We start from the raw sequence: 19,385 nt of genomic DNA, 5'->3' as shown, positions 1-19,385 counted from the left end.
AACAGCAAAAATAAGGCTTAATAATTCTTAAAAGGCTGAAATTCATATAGAGTATCTTTACCAAGCATAATGGAAGAAAACTAGAAAATCAATCACAGAAAGAAAACTGGAAAATTCATCAAAACATAGAAATCAAACAACACTTTCTTAAACAGCCATGAGGTCAAAGAAGAAATCACAGGGAAATGAGAAAATATCTGGAGACAAACAAAAATGAAAACACAGCATACCAAAACCTATGGGATGCAGCAAAAGCAGTACACGAGGAAAGTTTATAGTAAATGTTTACATTAAAAGAGAAGAAAGTTCTCAGAAAACATGATTATATATTAGAAATTTCATAGACTTGAACCTGGTAAAAGTAGTTCATGTTTATAATGGACCTTGGTTTTCTTTTTTCTTTACCTTCTTAGCTCTCTAAAGCCCTTTGTATCTCAATGGATTTTCCAGTGGCAGGAGAGGAAAAAATAACAATATGTATTAAATTATTGACCTGGAGGATGACAAAGCAGCAGCAGCAGAACCCAAAGTACTGACTCCCTCCCCCAAGACTGGACCCAACCCACTAAACCCTCATAGACTACACACACACACACACCCGAGAGACTGGACCCCTTACATTTTGGATTCCCATAAACTGAACTCCTCACAGACTGGACCCCCTCAGACACCAGACCCCTCACAGAATAGACCCCCTCTCAGACTAAACCCCCTCATAGACAGGACCCCTTAGAGTCCGGACCCTTCACAGACCAGACCCCTTCAAATACTGGGCCCCCACACAGGCTAAGCCCCTCATGTCCTATCCAAGCTCCTTAATACTTCTCCCTGTATCAGCTCTTCAGCCTGGAACATACCCCACACATCACCTACAACCAGCATAACCATCTGGCTTGTCCTAATCATCCTCTACCCAAGGTTATCTCCTCCACACAGCTTTCCCTGTGACCCAGAGTCCCTGCACAATCCCCAATGGTGCAGCAGTTGTGTCATGATGGCTCCTCCACAAAGAAAACCACTTGAGAGACCAGCCGTGCCTCCAACCCATTCCCACCCTCCCAATACTAAACAGAAGTCACTAGTCCCTAGGTTCTCAATTAGTGTCTGATGTGAACAAAGAGAAGATTTTGTGAATTTATATGTAAATAAATTAAGGTGGCATAGGCAGAATCACTTTTGTCTTCATTATTATGCTTGGCTACTTAAAAGACTTCTATTGGGAGTAATAATTTGTGTTCTAAGTACAAGTGTTTCTGGGAACACACTGTATGAATTATGAATACAATATCCACATGAAGCTAACACTGGCAACCCCCACAAACAGGGAATGGTACAAACAGCCTCACACAGACTCCAATGGAGTAGATTAACCATATTTTTCTCTTGAAGCTACATACATTTCCATGTCTTAGACTACGCTATGAATCTAAAATTTTTTATAGAAAGTGTATTGAATTATTAGTGTTTCAAACTCAGCAAGTAAATTCTAGATTCTTTAATACTATCATGAAATAAAATATTAGAAATATTTGTATCTTATGTGGAATATACATAATGACACATATAATATTGGGTAAAACATGCTCATCTATTCCTTCATTAATCAACAAAATTATTTAAGAAAGAAACATGATCCTTGCTGTGTATGTTGAGATTAGTTTAATGATTTCCTGTGATATTATTTAGTAAACTTCTTCCCCTCGCAAACCATAACAAAATACAGGGTACTTTCTAGTTATCTCTGGTTTTAAAATACTTCTTGAATCATAAATAATAATTTTTTCCTAGTAAACCAAAACTATTCACATTAGTATTAACTACAAGATATTTTTCCTAGAAAATATCAGCAGTGGATGGTATTATGTTGGCTAAGTGCATTTTCTAGGTCACTTGCTGGCTTGAGTAAAAGATCCAATCTCTCTGCTCAACTCCTTCTTGTAAATTTGGGATAAAAGTGGCTCCTGGGAGGTCTGGGGGACACAGTTGGATAAGTGCCTTCAGTTCAACTCATGAACCCAGGGCCCTGGGATGGAGCCCTGCATTGGGCTCCCTGCTCAGCAAGGAGTCTGCTTCTCCCTTTCCTTCTGCCCCTCCTCACATGTGCTCTCTCTCTCTCTCACTCTCTCGCTCTCTCAAATAAATAAATAAAATATTTTTTAAGTGTCTCCTAAGTTTTTTGTAAGGATTAAATGAGTGAATACATGTTAATCATTATCCCTTTTTACATGTAATTATATTTCATTAATATAATTATATTATGTTATATATATAATATAATATATATTTGTTCCATTACAAATACGTATTAAATGCCTACCATACCATGCAAGCACTGTTCTAGCAGAGAACAAAAAGATGAGAGAAGTTTTCGAGGGTGACAAGTGCTATAGAGAAAGATCAAGTTGGGGAGGGGGACAGGGAATGAGTGTGAGCATGGTGAGAGGTGGTGGGGGTAGCTATCTCATACAGGGGATCTGGGGGAAATCTCAATGAGAAGGTGCTTCCTGGCAAAACTTTGATTATTTCCCTCATTCCAGGCAAGGATGAAGTTCTCAAAGGGAAAGCATTCCACACAAAGAGTACACAAGGACAAAGGCCCACGTGGTGCAGGCTTCACATCTTTGAGGACCAGCAAGGAGGCCAACATGGCTGCAGGTGAAGGAGGTCACAAGAGGGAAGGGGAAGATGAGGTCAGAGGGGTGACCTGGGGTGCAGGACACACAGTGCCCTGAAGGTTGTTCTAAGGACATGGTCTTTTACCCTGAGATGGGGAGCAAATGGGAGTTTCCAAAGTCTGGCTGATCTGCTAAGAAAGAATAGTGCAGTGGTAAAGGTTGTGGGGAGAGAGCTAAGTTTTACAGACGATGGTGGCTTCAATCAGGGTGGTAGCTGTGGAGGTGACAGGACAGTGGTTAGATTGTCAATGGTCCTAAGCAGGGACCATGGGATTTGTCCATGGTTAAGGATTGTGGGACAGAAATGCTAAAGATGAGTCAAGGCTGACTATGGCTTTTGGCCTGAGTGACTTATAAGAGAGTTGCCATTTGCTAAGATGAGCTAAACAGCAGGAGAAGCAGATTTTGTGTAAAATTCAGGAGTTTATTTTGGATCTGGTAAGTGAGTGATGCTTATTACACAGCCAAGTGGGACTCTTGAGCAGAAAGTTAGATATACATGCATGGTTTCAGGGGAAGAGTCCAGGCTGATGATAGAAATTCAGGAGTGACCCATATATAGAAATTTAAGTCTTACTTTAAATATGACATAACTCAATAGAGAATATAATATTTTTTAGGAAAAAATTAGTCATTCTGCTCTATCCTTTCAATTATACCAGCCTGAAGTATATCTTACATCCTACGCTGGTATAGACATCAGAGGGGAGGGATTGAGGGGTGTCCTTTATCATCTCTAAATATGCTGATATTCCATAACCAAAGTCAAGTGAGGAATAAAATGTAAACAAACGGACTTTTTATCTGTAATTTATCTCAATGTCATCCTGACCTCATACTATCTAAAGAAGAATGGTCCAAAAATTAGTGTTCTAGAAAAGAAGATCATTTTCCAAAAACCCAAATAAAATCATAAATATAGACACCATAAACAATGAAGTGTCTTCTGCCGTAGCAGCAAAGGAACAAATATGCTACAGTACTCAGAATTGAAATAGCAATTAGCTAAGTAATAAAATTAGGGTGTTGAGTATCTCCTGTTCCATCTAAGCATCAGTGCCCAAGATGATGTTTCCTAGGAAACCAAAAACCTCCCCAGCACAAATGTTGTGAAATAAGGCCCCCCCAAATGTTGCATTCTAGACACTCCCCAAGGACTTAGAAACAAAATCAATCAGATCAAGTCAGTTAAAAAAAGACAGAATACATTAAACAAAGAAATAGAAGACTTACACCCTGAAACTATAGAACGTTTTAAAAAAATGAGAGATCTAAGTAAATAAGGGTTTGACCATGTTTATGGGTTGAAATGTTTGATTTTTTTAAAGTTGTCAGTTGGCTGCAAACTAATACACAGATCCAATGCAATCCTAAACAAATTCCCAGAAGCCTTTCTGCCAGATAGATAGATAAACTGATTCTGACGTTCATATGAAAATGCAAACAATCTAGAATACCCAAAGCAATTTTTTTAAAAAGATTTATTGATTTCAGAGAAAGACACAGAGAAAGAGAAGCAGACTCCCCACTGAGCACTGAGCCTGGGGCTCTATCCCATGACCCTGAAATCATGACCTGAGCTGAAATCAAGTCAGATGCTTAACTGCCTAAGCCACCCAGGCACCCCTAGAATACCCAAAGCAATTTAAAGAAAATAATAACAAAGTTAGAGGATTATGATACCTGATTCAAGACCTATTGAGAAAGCTACAGTACATGAGATGGTATGGTATTGACAAAAGACAGATATATAGAGTAACGGAACAGAATGAGTTCAGAAATTAAATCAGCCTTATATGGTCAACTGGTTTTTGACACAGGTACTAAGGCAAGGAATTGAGAAAAGAAAAGTCTTTCTAAGGAATGGTGCTGAATATTGGATAACCCAATGGAAAAATACAAGAATGTCATCCTTATCTCATACCATATATTAAAATTAACTTAAAGTTTATCTCACAATAGACCTAAATGGAAAAACTAAAACTACACAACTTCTAGAAGAAAAGAACATTTGCAAACTTAGAGTAGGCAAAGACTTCTCATACAGGACTTTAAAAGCACAAACCATAAGAGAAAATAAACAAAGTGAGGAGTTGAACTTTATCATCACTAAAACTTTTCTTATTCAAAAGGTGCCATGAAGAATTAGGTGTTGGTTTCTTGGGTATGACACCAAAAGCATAAGTGACAAAAGAAAAAATGAGCTGATCTACATCAAGATTAAAAACTTTGAGAACACCACTGAGAAAGTAAAAGGACAACCCACAGAAAAAGAGAAAATATTCTAATGTATCTCTAAGAAGGGACTTATACTAGAATATATATAGAAGTCTTACAGCTCAAAAAAAAAAAAAAGGCAAACAACCCAATTTACAAATGCATAAGGTATTTGAATAGATATTTCTTTGAACAGATACACAAGTGTCCAATAAGCATGTGAAAAGATGATGTACATTAGTCAACAAGGAAAGGTAAGTCAAAACTGAGATGAGACATCGCTTCACACCCACAAGAATGGCTATCAACAGAAAGACAAATAATAAACGAGTCCTGGAGAGGGTGTGGAGACACTGTGATCCTGATATACTGCTCCTGAGATCGTAAAATGGGGCAGCCTCTTTGGAACACAGATCAGAAGTTCCTCAAAATGTTCAACATCGAGTTACCCTTTGACCCAACTGTTCCACTCCTCGGTATACACCCAAAGGAAATGAAAACATATGGTCACACAAAACTTTGCACATGGAAATGTCTAACATTCTTATCATTAATAGCTGAAAAGTAAAAACTACCTAAATGTCCATCAACCAATGAATGGATAAGTAAAATGGGATATATCCATATAATGGGGTATTATTTGGCCCTAAGAAGGAATGCAGTATCAACACATGCTACAACATGGGTAAATCCTGAAAACACTGAGCCACATGAAAGAAGACAGTCACCAAAGACCACACATCATATGATGGAGAACAGACAAATGCATGGGAACAGAAAGTAAGAGGGCGGGGAGGGAAGAACTGCGAGTCACTGCTGATGGGTATGGATCTCTTTCGGTTGTCCTCTTTTAGAACATAAAGTGTTCTAAAATTAGATTGTGTGATCGCTGTTCAACCCCATGACTAAAACAAAAACCACTGAACTGTACACTTTAACTGCATGAATTGTATGGCATGTGGATTACATTTCAGGAAAGCTAGTTTTTTTTTTTTTTTTTTAAAGCTCTATGAAGAAAACAAAAAAAGCAATGGGAGAAAAATTCATATTACATGTATCTGACAAAACATAGAATAAAGAACACTAATGACCCAATAATATGATGATAAACAATCCAATAAAAAGCGAGCAAAAGATCTGAAGAGACACTTTACCAAAGATATGCCAAAAGCCCATCAGGATATAAAAAGGTAATGACCATCAATTATCAGCAGGGAAATGCAAATTAAAACTACTGTGAGATACAAGTATATACCCATTAAAATGGGTAAAATTGAAAACACAAGTCTGGTGTTGATAGGAATGTACAGTAAGAAGAACTTACATACACTGTAGACAAAAACGTAAAATGGTAAAACCACTTCGGAAAACTAACAGTTTCTTAGAAAGTTCAACCTAATCCCTACTCCATGGCCCACTCATTCTGCTCCAAGCTCTTCATCCACAGCAAGGCTCTCCATGAATGTTCATAGCAGCTTTGTTCATAATGGCCCCCGAACTGGAAATAATCCAAATGTCCAGCAACAGCACATGGATAAAATGTGGACTAGTTGTAACAATGGAATACTACTCAGCAGTGAAAAAGAATGAACTACTGATTGTACCATCGCACAAATTAACGTCAGGAAATATGATGAGTGAAATAAGCCAGAGACATGAAGTGTACCACTGTATAATTCCATTTACATCATATTTTAGAAAATGCAAAATCATCTCTAATGCCTCTGAGTAGTTGCCTCCAGGGTCAGGGGTAAGGAAGGGAGCACATCAAAGGACAAAAGGGATCTCTGGGGTGATGGAAATTTTCTGGTTTTGATCATGGTGGTGATTTGGCCAGTATGATTCGCTCTCACATTCATCACTGAACTGTTCACTTCAAATAGGGGCATTTAATTGGATGTAAATTATACCTCGACAAAGCTGATTTAAAAAAAAAAAGGAATGAGAACTAATGGAGAAAGAATTTATACACAAGTTAACAGCTGGAAATTAGCAAATCCAATGTTTGTGTAAATAGTGCCCCTAAACTTCTCAAGGGTACATGTAAATCATGTTCTCCTTAAACATTTTAAAAGTTCCTTGCCTCTAGATCTGGATTCTGTAACTAACTTGCCTCACAAACCTCATATGGTAACCCAAGAGTTAATTCTAGCCCAACTCCTCTGGATTATTACAAATTCTGAGCGAATGTGAGGACATTTCAGGATAACTGTGAAAAAGAAATAAATCTCTGATAGAAAAACTCAGGAAAGGGATGGGGACAGCTGTGCCCCAAGAAGACTTCCAGACTTTGTCCCCAGGTTCATTCCATTCCGGACACTTTTATGTTCTCATGCTGACCTTACTTTATATAAACTGCTTCTGGTAAGGACACAATCAAGTTGCTTAGAAAGTTAGAATTTAAATCTACTTGAACTTCATCTCACAAAACGAAAGACCATCTGCAGAGACACTAATGAAATGAGACAGATGTCCATAAAGAAACAGTCTGTATTGAGAACCTGCTATTTATGGCACTCTTCAGTTTGAATGCATTTTTATTTTTTATACATTTTTCCCATTCAGAACTCACTATAACCTTCTAATGTAAATATTATGATGATGAAGATGTCAATATTATTCTTTCTTTCCATTAAGGAAACTGATACTCAGAGAGGCCTAGTTACGTGCCCAAATTCACCCAGCTCGTAGGAGGCAAGAGCTGAGATTTACGTAACGGGGGTGATTTCAACTGACTTATTTAGCGACACATCCATAAACAGAGAACTTAAAGCAAGTGAATACGGACAGCCTGAATTCCAATACTAATGCTTTTTTTTTTTTACATCACCAATAAAAACACATATTTAAATATTCTACTGACATTCCGTGGGGCTTTTTCTTGTCATTAAAATGTCATATTGTTCCTACAGGGAAGTCAGCATTTGCTGAGAAAGTGGTTCAGCTGCTTCTTTGAGAGGAGACTCTATTGTTAAATAGCACCACCTAGATTAAGGCCCCAAGTCAATAAACCAAGACTTAATAAATAACCTAATGGCAGTTTCAATCCCCCAGGAATATAATTTTTAATCAGTCAATATAGAATTTCCTGGTCAATATGAGGAAATTTACCTATAAACCCCTTCTTTTCCCTTTAGGAGGGCAACCCTGACTAAACAATGCATTTCTTGCTAATAAATTGCTTTTTTCCCCCTTTTTCAATTTTCTCTCTTTGCCTTTAAAAACCTTTCTTTCTTGTTAGCTCTGCAGAGCTCTCTGTTTGCTAGATGGGAGGCCCGCCCAACTCGTGAATCATTTAATAAAGCCAACTAGATCTTCATATTTACTTGGTTGAATTTTGTTTTTTTAACACTGTATAAAACAAAGTCATGTGAGCTTCTAGGGAGCATCCCAAATTTTAGGGAGAACTACTGCTCTCAGGAGGAACCAGAGTGTGACAAATTATTAAACAGTATAGCAAGAAATCAGGAAAGATGGCATTTAGGTAATCAATGAGAACCAGCAGTCTAATCTTCTTAAACCATCAGTCTTACGGGTGACACTGACACCCAAAGCTATAAAACTGGTCACTGATGTGGGAAACGAAGGCAAAAGAAAAAAAATATTATACTTCCTTACTACTTCTAGCCCACTGACGTGTCCTTAGAACAGGGAGTGACCTTCCTCAAGGAACTCGGCTGCCTGAATCTTAATATTTTGCTTAGGCCAAGAGGTAATCTTAGCCCGACCCCCCAGAATCCTGGAAGTCTACTTTAACATATAAAAATTCCTTTGGAAACTTCCTTGTGTCTACCATCTCCCGACCAAGGTACATGTTAGCAATCATTCTCCAAGCCTATGAGACCCCAATATACATCTGAAGAGTCTCATGACTGAGTTTCTACTAAACAGTCATAAACGAGCTTTTTCTAACAATAGCCAGCCCCATCAGGGTCCTGGAACCCTTGTTTCCAAAATAACCTGGAGGCTTGTGAGGTCCCTAACCCCTCCTCCCAGCTTAAAAGTATATAATGGGTCACCTATCACAACCCAGGCAGCTCTGGGTCTGCCCAGGGGTCCTATCCAGTGCTTTAATAAAACCACATCTCTGCCCTGAAGACATCTCCAGAATTCCTTCTTGGCTGTTGTCTTTGAACCCCAACATTTTCCTACATTCGTCACTACCTAGGATGGTCACTTGACAGAGAAAAATCATCCACATGCTTCTAGTCTGGATACTTTTTTAAAATGTTTGTACAAAAATATTCTATAATGTCCTACAAAAAAGCTCATGAAAAGCAAAAACAAAAACCTACTAGTGGGGAGGGCAGGCTCGTTTCATTTACCAGTTTATGTGTTACATTTACATGTGTCTTACATGTTCGGGTCAAGGTTCCACCTGAATATTCAGCTTATTTCCTCCCTCTTCTGGTAACCTTTGGTGTTACTGGAATGCAGAAGTCATCTGCTGGGGGAGACGGTGTCATGGTCTGACCCAACTAGACTTGTCTCACGCCTGGCACGAGTTCTAGTTCAGTGCCATGTGCGTTTCTGTGCCGACAGAGCAGCTGGAAGGACAGAGCCCACAGCCACCATCTGCTGCCCTCCCCCAGCATCCCTCGAAATGAAGACAAGGTGGGTGTTTCTCCTAGAGACGGGAAGGCTGTGTCCCTCGCAGTGGGCCCATGGAAGTGTTTTCAGGAAGCAACATTTGGAGCTCGAGCGTGAAAAAGCGAAAGAGACCTCCGAGGGGAGGTGCCCTGCAGTGGCAGCAGGGAGCTCTATGGTGGGGACGAGCGATCATTGGTCCAGAGCAGCAGCTACAGAAACAGACCCGACGAGGCCCACAGACTCCCGTGGCTGGCCCGCCAACGGGAAGGGCAACCGCATCTCCCGGGTCACTGCTCCCACTCCCACCGCTCACCTGGCCTGCTACCTCAGCTTCCTTCACCAGCCGGCACCCTCTTCTTTGAGTTTTCGATCCCCACCCCCCAGACCCCCTCCACACTCCTCAGGCAAAGGGGGTACTTACAGCTGCATGACCAAGTACAAGTGATTGGGGCTTTCGTAAATGTCCTCCAGGGCGACAATGTTTTCATGCTTAATCCTGAAAGAGAAAAAAAGCACACACAAACAGAAGAGTGAGTATAATGAGGCATGAAAACTTCTTTAAAATGCCCTTAGAGCAGAAAGTTCTAAGACAGAATCCAAACTCCTTAAGATGACCTTTGAGACTCTGCACAAGCTTGTCCCCAAATTGCCTTCTAGACCTATGTCCCAACATGGCTCTCCGGCTCTTCCTGAGGTGCCATACTTCCTCCCATGGCATCCCCAGGTTAGCTGTTGTCCCTGCATTCATTCAGGTGGATCCCAGCCATGGGCCAACTCGGTAAAAATCCTCTTAGACCTTTCAGGGCCCAACTCAACTGCTGAGCCCCATGGACAATGTCATCGCTCCCTCCTTTGGAGTACCACAGTGGCCCTCCCAGTGAACAGGCAAGGTCACCATGTGCTCACCAAGCCCAGCCCCCTTGCAGACTGTCCCTTCCAGGGAATAGCTTCCTTGTCACGTCCATGACTCCAGTCCAGGCAGAGGAAGACCAGACTGACCCCCCTCATCGGGGTTCTAGTTACCACCACCGCCAAAGGTCAACCCAAGACCCCAAGCCAACTAGACTGATTCCAATCAAAGTGTGGTTCCCAGACACAGCACCAGCACCTCCTGGGAGCTTGTTAGAAATGCAGATTCTCAGGCCCTACCCTGGTCAAACAGATCCAGAATCCCTGGGGGACAGAGCCCAGGAGCTGGTTCAGTAAGATCCTGAGATGATCTCTATGCACAATCTGGTAGTCACAATCCGGTAGTCAACCCCTGCTTTTTAAGCTTCAGTGTTCATGCACGTTGACATGGATTCTGGGCTGCCCTCCCCATTTGGATCCAGTGCGGGCTGGGGCAGGCCTGAGCATTTGTATTTCTAACAAGTTCCCAGGGGATGCTGATACTTCTGGTCTGAGTCAAGTGGCAAAGTCCTGACTCCAGAGCTAAGAAAGAGGGAAACAGCCTAACACCAGGCCCTGGGAATTAGCCATTAAGAGTAGCTTTTGTTCAGAATATAAGGCACACTATTTATTTTAAAGCATTTGCAAGAAGAATCATTTCATTACTCTAGGAGCTAATGAACTCTTACCACCAGCCTCTCATGGACATAACTGCTGAACCATACAAAAGCAAGCATTTCATATGCAGATTCCCTTGCCCCCTCCCCCATGCCTGGAAAGCAGGGACTATGTCTTATTTCATTTCCCCTCATTCCTAGCATCCATCTGCTTAATAAATATTGGCTCAATGAATGAATGATATTTAAAGGCTGTCCCTACTCAAGAGCAAGAATCATTGGGGCACCTGGGTGGCTCAGTGGGTTGAAGCCTCTGCTCGGTCATGGTCTCAGGGTTTTGGGATGGAGCCCAGCATCGGGTTCTCTCTGCTCAGCCGGGAGCCTGCTTCCCCCTCTCTCTCTGCCTGCCTCTCTACTTGTGATCTCTCTCTGTCAAATAAATAAATAAAATCTTTAAAAGAAAAAAAAGAATCATTATTTACTTAGGGGGAAATGGAGGCAATTTTTCAAAGTGTGAGCTGTCTTTCCCTCAAACAGAAGTTTATAAGGTGGAACGAATCAGAATATGATCTTCCCTCCTAGCTAATGAGAAAAGCGAACAAAAGATGTAACTGAGGGCGGCAGTGTTTTATTCTGATTTCTACAGCTCTGATTAGTCAGAGGTGTTCTGATTAGCGGGAGTTCGTAGGAGCAGAGATGACAGATGACATGAAATTCACTTTTCATCTGACTCCTGTCCACAGAGCTACAGCCTAATATTTACTTGTTAGTTGTGGTTACTTTGCTACCTGAGCAAAACAATATCCAAACTATATAAATAATTTCCATAATAATATTATACAGATAATATAATAATAGTATATCAGAGGAACCAAGTAAACTATGCTACCAAGGAAACCATGACAAATTAAGTTAGGACTGCTGAGATCCTAGATGTTTCTGGAATGATCATTATTGGATATCCTGAAAGAATTATGACCACAAAAAGTATAGAGCATATGGAAATTCCCAGTTTTTTAATTTTTAAAAATTTTCACTTAGTATCATTCCCAGGGGCACAAACATTTTCTTTCAGTGAGGTTAATTTGGGGGTTCACGAAAAGCTTAGACTTATGGGGTGATAAGAAAGAGTGGGGTTTACTTGAAGGGTTGCCAGTTACAATGCAGGGCACCTAGTTATGTTTAATTCTAGATAAACAAATACTTTTCTCAGTGTAAGTACATCCTGAATATTGCAGGGAATTTCTCTGACATTCAAACGAGTCTGAGCACCCCGCACTTTCATGTGCTAAATCTGGCCATGCTGGGTACATGAATCACAGTCAATGGCCTCTAGACTGAGCTTTGAGATTTGTACCTACCTTCCCCCCCGCCCACCCCCAGAGGTTGAGCCAAGAAGGTTATTCCAGCCCTGGAGTACAGCCATTAACACAGATTCAACTATATACAAATCATTTCTGTGCAAAGCACTTGCCCCACCAAAGTAGGAGACTCTAATAAATGAGGAACATAATCCCTTCTTTGGATGCAAGGGATAGAAAAATTAAAGTCTACTTAACCTGCCATTCTTACATGAGTCCTTGCAATGGCTGGAAAGATACTGCTTCTGACTCTCCCCCTCAACTAATAAATCAAGCAGTCATTCAAATATCATTTACTGAGTTTCAGCTCTGTTTCTGGAAGAATACTAGAAACATACAAAATAAGATTTTGCCTTCCAAAGATGGAGAGACCCACGCAGAATTTAGGAAAATATTAAATGCTAAACTCCTGTAGCATTGCTGTGAAGTTCAGAAAAAAACAAGACCCACGATGAGCCAGAAGTACAAGCAAAGGTCTCAGAATATGATGGGCATCGTGCTGGATGAATGATGCCTGAACAAGCAGAGTGCAGAAACCACAGAGAAATCCTCACATGGCCTCTGCAATGTGTCTTAAGAAAAGTGGTTTAACTTAACTTGTGGATGTTAAAACGCCATAGAAGAAAACATTCTGGCCCCCAACAGCTGTTCCTAGGTACATTATTCCACCCTCACACTCTTTTAAGATATACAAAAACTGAGTTTCAAGTTTTAGCACAGGGCACCTAGGTTGTCTCCACAAGCGTCAGAAGAACATCCCCCCACACACGTCTGGGCACTCCCCGCGTACCAGGCACTGCACCAGGAGTCCCAAGAGCGCTAGGTCAGCCCTCGTGGAGCTCACACAGGTGGCCTTCCAGCTACAGCAAGGATACCACCCAGCCAAAGCCAGCCTTTCGCATATGTACCAGGAATCAGCCTCCTTGTAATGAGTGGTGACTCCTGGGAGTGACTGATAACACGCTGACAGCCTCTTCTCCTACTCCCGCAAACACTGGAGGGATACAGCGTCAGCTTAGCGTTTGCTCCTTCTGGTCGACCAGTCCTCCTCCACTGGGGTTTCTATTCCGCTCATTCCACTGTTGCCACTCATTGGTCCAGAACTGAGAGCAGTGATCCTGGTGTAAATTATAGCACCAAGAATAGGGTATTAAATAAGAGAGGTGAACTATTCACCATCGTGAACTGATGTTATACTTTTGCAAATAAAGCCTAATATTAGGTTCATTTTATTTTAAAAGCAGTTGCTCAACTGTTGGTATCTCAAGAATGTAAGTTCCATGGAGGTGGGGATTTTTAACTCTTTTGTTCACTACCATTCCCCTGATGCCAAGAAAAGTGCAACACACATTTGTTGAATGAAGGGATGGATGGATGGATGGATGGATGGATGGATGGATGGATATCAAGTGTTGGGTCAATTAAATGACCAGATCAGTTTTACCTGAACTTCTACTGAAAAAGATCTCCTTTCTTATTCAGTCTTGACCTTTTGAGCTTCAAGTCTTCACCTTTAGCTTCACTAAATTCAATTTTCTGGGGTTCCATGTGGTGCTTCAGATGATTAAGACTATTTTGAATTTTTATTCTCCCATCTATTATATTTACTGTCTCTCCCAACTTTGGGCCCTTTACATATTTTGTTGGTATACATCCATCCCATATGTCTTTTTTTTTTTTTTTTTTTTGAGAGAGAGCGAGCAGGAGAATGCGCATGTGTGAGTGGGGAAGGGCAGAGAGGGAGGGAGAGAAAGAGTCTTAAAGCAGGCTCCACATCCAGCAGAGCTTGATATAGAACTAGACCTCACAACCTTGAGATCATTACTTGAGCTAAAATCAAGAGTCGGAGACTTAACTGACTGAGGCACCTGAGTGCCCCTCAACCCATATGTCTTCATCCAAATTCCTCAAGTCTGAAATGGGAAGGTTACTCATCAGAGCTGCCCCCTGGTGTTATACCAGAGACCCCCATCAAGATAACCACGACACGAGTCAGCTGGCTTCCACTACTTTCAAGCTGTGAACCCAGCAGGACCATCATCGAGCCCATATTTTACCGTCTTATCCATAAGGAGACAATTAGATTCCTTGCTGAAATGGCACTCCTCAGTTTTACACACTACATAATACTATTTAAAAGGGAAATGGAACGTTTGGGAAGATTTGTTCTTAGTAAACCCATGGTGGCTCCTAGCAACCACTACAGTCTTTACTAAAGGATCACAAACCATCTGCTTAATTTACAGTTCCAGAATTGTGTTACGCAATGAAGTCAAACTTCCTGATCTATACATCTCACACCCTACCTGTTTTATGTTTGGAAAATTTGCCAACATCTCTTATATTCTTTTCTCAAGCATTTCAACTGTGACTCTTTTGTGATAAATGCAATTTCCTTAGTCTTCAGGGGTGTGAGACATTGAACTCTAGGGACGAATTAATATTACAATTTCTGGAGGCCCTATTTAGATTACTATTTTATATGTACCATTTACTGAATGTTAACGATAGGCACACCACAGACACATTGCTGGTTCAGTTCCAGACCGCCATGACATAGTGAATATCACAACAAAAAAAGTCAAATGAATTTTTTTGGTTTCCCAATACACATAAAAGTTAAGTTGATACTATATTGCAATTCAGTAAGTATGCAATAGCATTATGTCTAAAAAAACAATGTACATACATTAGTTTAAAAAATATATACTTTATTGCTGGGGTGCCTGGCTGGCTCAGTCAGTAAAGCGTGCAAATTTTACCTTAGGGTGGTGAGTTCAAGCCACATGTTGGGCCTAGAGTTTACTTAAAAAACACATGATTGCTAAAAAATGCTAACGATAGTCTGAGCTTTCAGCAAGTCATAAACTTTTTGCTGGTCCAGGGTCTCAACTCAATATTAATGGCTGCTGACTGATCAGGGTGGAGTTTACTGAAGGCTGGGTTCACTGTAGTAATTTCTTAAAATAAAACAACAAAGAAGTTTGCTGTGATTGACTCTTCCTTTCATGGACAATTTCTCCGTAGCATGTGAAGCTGTTTGATAGCATTTTACCCAGGGCAGAACTTCTTTTGAAAGTGGAATCAGTCTTCTCAAACTTTGCTGTTGCTGTTGCTGTTGCTTTACCAACTAGGTTCATAGAATATTCTCAATCCTTTGTCGTCATTCAATAATCCTCACAGCATGTTCACTAGGAGTCGATTCCAACTCAAGGAACAAACTGCTCACCCATAAGAAGCAAATCCTCATCCGTGAAAATTTTATCTTAAAATTGATGTGATTCAGGCACATCTTCAGGCTTCACTTCAGATTCTGGTTCTCTTGCTATTTCCACCATATCTGCAGGGACCTCTTCCACCAATATCTTGAGCCCCTCAAAATTACTCAAGACAGTTAAAATCACTTCTGCCAAACTCCTGTTCATGTTGATACTTCGACCTCTTCCCACAATCAGGAATGTTCTTCATGGCATTTAGAATGGTGAATCCTTTCCAGAAGGTTTCCCATTTACTTTGTCCAAATCCATCAGAGGAATCACTATTTATGGCAGCTATAGCCTTAAAAAATGTTTTCTTAAATAACAAGACTTCAAAATCAAAATGACTCCTTGATCCCAGGACTGCAGGAAGGATGTTACATTAACAAGCATGAAAACACCATTCATCTCATCGGACATCACCGTCAGAGCTCTGGGGTGACCAGGAGCATAGTCAATGGGCAGTCACATTTTGAAAGGAATCCTTTGGGCAGGTCGTAAGAGCAGGATTAAAATATTTCATACACCATGTTATAAACAAATATGCTGTCATCCAGGCTTTGTTGTTCCACCGAAAGAACACAGAGTAGATTCAGGATACTTCTTAAAGGCTCTAGATTTTCGGAATGGTAAGGGAGTGCTGGCTTCATGCTAAAGTCACGAGTTGCACTGGCCCCTAACAAGAGAGTTAGCCTGTCCTTTGAAGCTTTGAAGCTGGGCACTGATTTGTCCTCTCTAGCTATGACTGTCCTAGATGGTATCTTCTTCCAATAGAAGGCTACTTCATCCCCATTGAAAATCTATTGTGTAGTATAACCTCCTTCATTAATTATCTCAGTGGGATCTTCTGGAGAATTGCTGTGGCTTCTACACCTGCTCTTGTGGCTTCCCCTTGTGCTTTGATGTTATGGAGATGACCTCTCTCATTAAGTGTCACGACACAACCTTTACTAACCTCAGACTTTTCTTCTGCAGGTTCCTCACCTCTCTCAGCCTTCCCAGAAATGAAGAGAGTCAGGACCCTGCTCTGCATGAGGCTTTGGCTTAAAGGAATGTTGTGGCTGGCTTGGCTGGCTTATTCTTATTCTTCTATCCAAACCACTAAACCTCTCCCCACATCAACAATTAGTCTCTTTTGCTTTCTTAGCAGTTACGTGTTCATTGGAGTAGCACCTTTAATTTCATTCGGGAACTTTTACTTTCCATTTGCAACTTGCCTAATTGTTTGGCCCAAGAGACCTAGCTTTCAGACTATCTTGGCTTCTGGCTTCACTTCCTGACTGAGTTTAATCATTTCTAGCTTTTGATTTACAGTGAGACATGTGTGATTCTTCTTTTCATTTGAAAGCTTAGAGGCCATTCTATGATTATTAATTGACCTAACTTCTATACTACTGTGTCTCATGGGATAGGAAGGCCCAAGGAGAAGGAGAGAGGTGGGGGAAGGGCAAGTCAAGAGCATAGCTATCAGAACACACACAATGATGAAGTTTGCCATCTTGTTTGGTGTGATTTGTGGTGCCGAAACAATTACAATAGTAACAACAAAGAGTACTGATCACAGATCACTATAACAAATAAAATAATAATGAAAAAGATCGAAATACTGCAGAATTACCAAAATATGACACAGAGACATGAAGTGAGCAAATGCTGTTGGAAAAAATTATACTGGTAGACTTTCTCAATACACAGTTGCCATAAGCCTTCAATTTTGTTAACAAGAAACAAACAGAAAACACAATGATTGAAAAAGTAATAAAATGAGGTATGCCTTGGGACACCATGGTGGCTTAGTCCATTGAGTATGTCACTCCTGACCCAGAGTTGTGAGTTCAAGCCCTGTGTTGGGCTCCATGAAAAATGAGATGTGCCTGTATGTATCAAGACCATACTAAGTATTTTTCATTATGTTGTTATGTTGTTTTCATTATTTTTCAATCCTATGAAGCAGCTCTCCATGAGATAATAGAAAATATATATTGGTCTCTGCCCCTGGTTACTGGCAGAGCTCCTGAAATCCTTGTAATTTCCTAAGTGATAAGAACACTAGAAGCATCTCTTGTTCTAATATTTGGTCTTTGACCCCATCCCTGACACAGGGTTTCTAAAACTTATAAATTTCTGGGTGATAAGAGTGCCTATTATTTGTTCTAATGAAACTATCTGAGTGGGTTCCTGGATGGGTCCTTGGTGAGGGCTGGTCACTGGAAAACCCAAGTCATGATTAGAATTTTCATCCTGACCCCCACTTTTCTGGAGAGGGGAGAAGGGCTTAAAAACATTTAGTGATCCATAGTACCTACATGACGAAACTTTCATGATACCTCCAAAGTACAGGGTTCAGAGAGCTTCCAGGTGGGCAAACATAGCCATACCAGGAGGGTGACACCCCCAAACCCATAAAGACAGAAGGTTCTATGCTTGGGCTACTCCCAGACCTTACCCTGTGTATCTCTTCATCTGGCTGTTCATCTGTGTCCTTTCCCATATCCCTTAATAAACTGGTAAACTGCTCTCTGAGTTCTGTGAACCACTTTAGCAAATTAATCGAACTTGAGGAGGAAGTCATTGAAACCTCCACTCTCAAGCTGGTTGGTCAGAAACACAAATGACAACCTGGGCTTGCAACTGGCATCTCAAGTGTGTTGGTGTGCTGGAGGCAGCGCTGAGGGACTGAGCCCTTAGCCTGTGGGATCTCACTCTACCTCTGGAAGATGGGGTAGAACTGAGTTAAACTGTAGGACACCCGGATGGTGTCCAAGAATTGCTTGATGGGGACAGGGGGGAACCCACACATACTTAGCGGCCAGGAGTGGATTTCTGCAGTGTTCTGTGTAAGTAAAAAAAGAAGATGCATAGGGAGGAAACACACAATAGGGAAGAACTGGGGTTTTCCCTACACAGAAGAGAGTTAAATGGAAAAACTTAGTTCAGTCTATTATTCCTCCCACTTATAAAAGAGGAAAAGTAAGACTCTAAGACACGAAGTATGTATTCCAAGGTCACACAACTGGGAATTAGAATTGCTAAGAATCTAACTCCCAAGCCCATGTTAAAGTATTTATACTATTACTTTCTGTTAACTGGGTTATAATGAGAATATAGAGGAGTGCACATAAATTCAGTTATTTGTATGAAATCATGACTCCAAAAGTCAGGGTGTTAAATTTCACAGCTAACGATATAATATCTATGTCTGGGAGTGCAGAGATTTGAACTATCCTGAAATCTAGTGGAAGTTCTCAAGATACTTTGTTATAAATATTCCGACAGATGAAATCCCAGTGGGTCAAAGTGAACCAGAGGAAGAGATATTCAGAAGCAGAAGGAGTAGTTAGGAGCCCAGACATCACAGTTAGAAAGGGCCTAGGGGCGCCTGGATGTCCCAGTCATTGAGTGACTGACCCTTGGTTTTGGTTCAAGTCACGATCTCATGGGTCGTGGGATGAAGCCCCGTTGGGCTCTGCACCCAGTAGGGAATCTGCTTAAAGATTCTCTTCCTCTGCCCCTCCCCCAACTCACATGCTTGTATTCTCTCTGTCTCTCTCTAATAAATACATAAATATTTTTTAAAAAGAAAGAAAGGGCCTTTCATCAGCTGGAATCTGCCAGTGTCATCAAAAGGAAGAATGAAATGGACAGAGAGAAGAGGCAGGGATGTCAGCTACAAGCAAATGGAAAACCAAGGTGCCATTAACCTTGCATAGCTTATATAGCTAAATCCTGTAGTTCAGCATTCAGTCTTTCTAAAATATGGCCAAGAGGACCTTCATGCAT

General features: G+C 40.9%; 1 protein-coding gene across 5 annotated transcripts in view; it reads right to left on the bottom strand.

Annotated features, from left to right (window-relative positions):
* The window catches only part of CAMK1D (calcium/calmodulin dependent protein kinase ID), a 430,562-nt gene that overhangs the window by 156,497 nt on the left and 254,680 nt on the right, over positions 1–19,385 (bottom strand). For all 5 annotated transcript variants that reach the window (XM_004774892.3, XM_013047016.2, XM_013047015.2 and 2 more), the window contains one exon: positions 9,904–9,978. In XM_004774892.3, the coding sequence (XP_004774949.1) occupies positions 9,904–9,978 (75 nt within the window). The remainder of the gene's footprint in view (positions 1–9,903; positions 9,979–19,385) is intronic.

This window comes from Mustela putorius, unplaced genomic scaffold, assembly GCF_011764305.1.
Source record: "Mustela putorius furo isolate JIRA1106 unplaced genomic scaffold, ASM1176430v1.1 tig00003913_pilon_pilon_pilon, whole genome shotgun sequence".
Lineage (NCBI taxonomy): Eukaryota > Metazoa > Chordata > Mammalia > Carnivora > Mustelidae > Mustela > Mustela putorius.
Note: the sequence above shows the minus strand (reverse complement) of the source record. Positions and strands in the feature narration are given on the sequence as shown.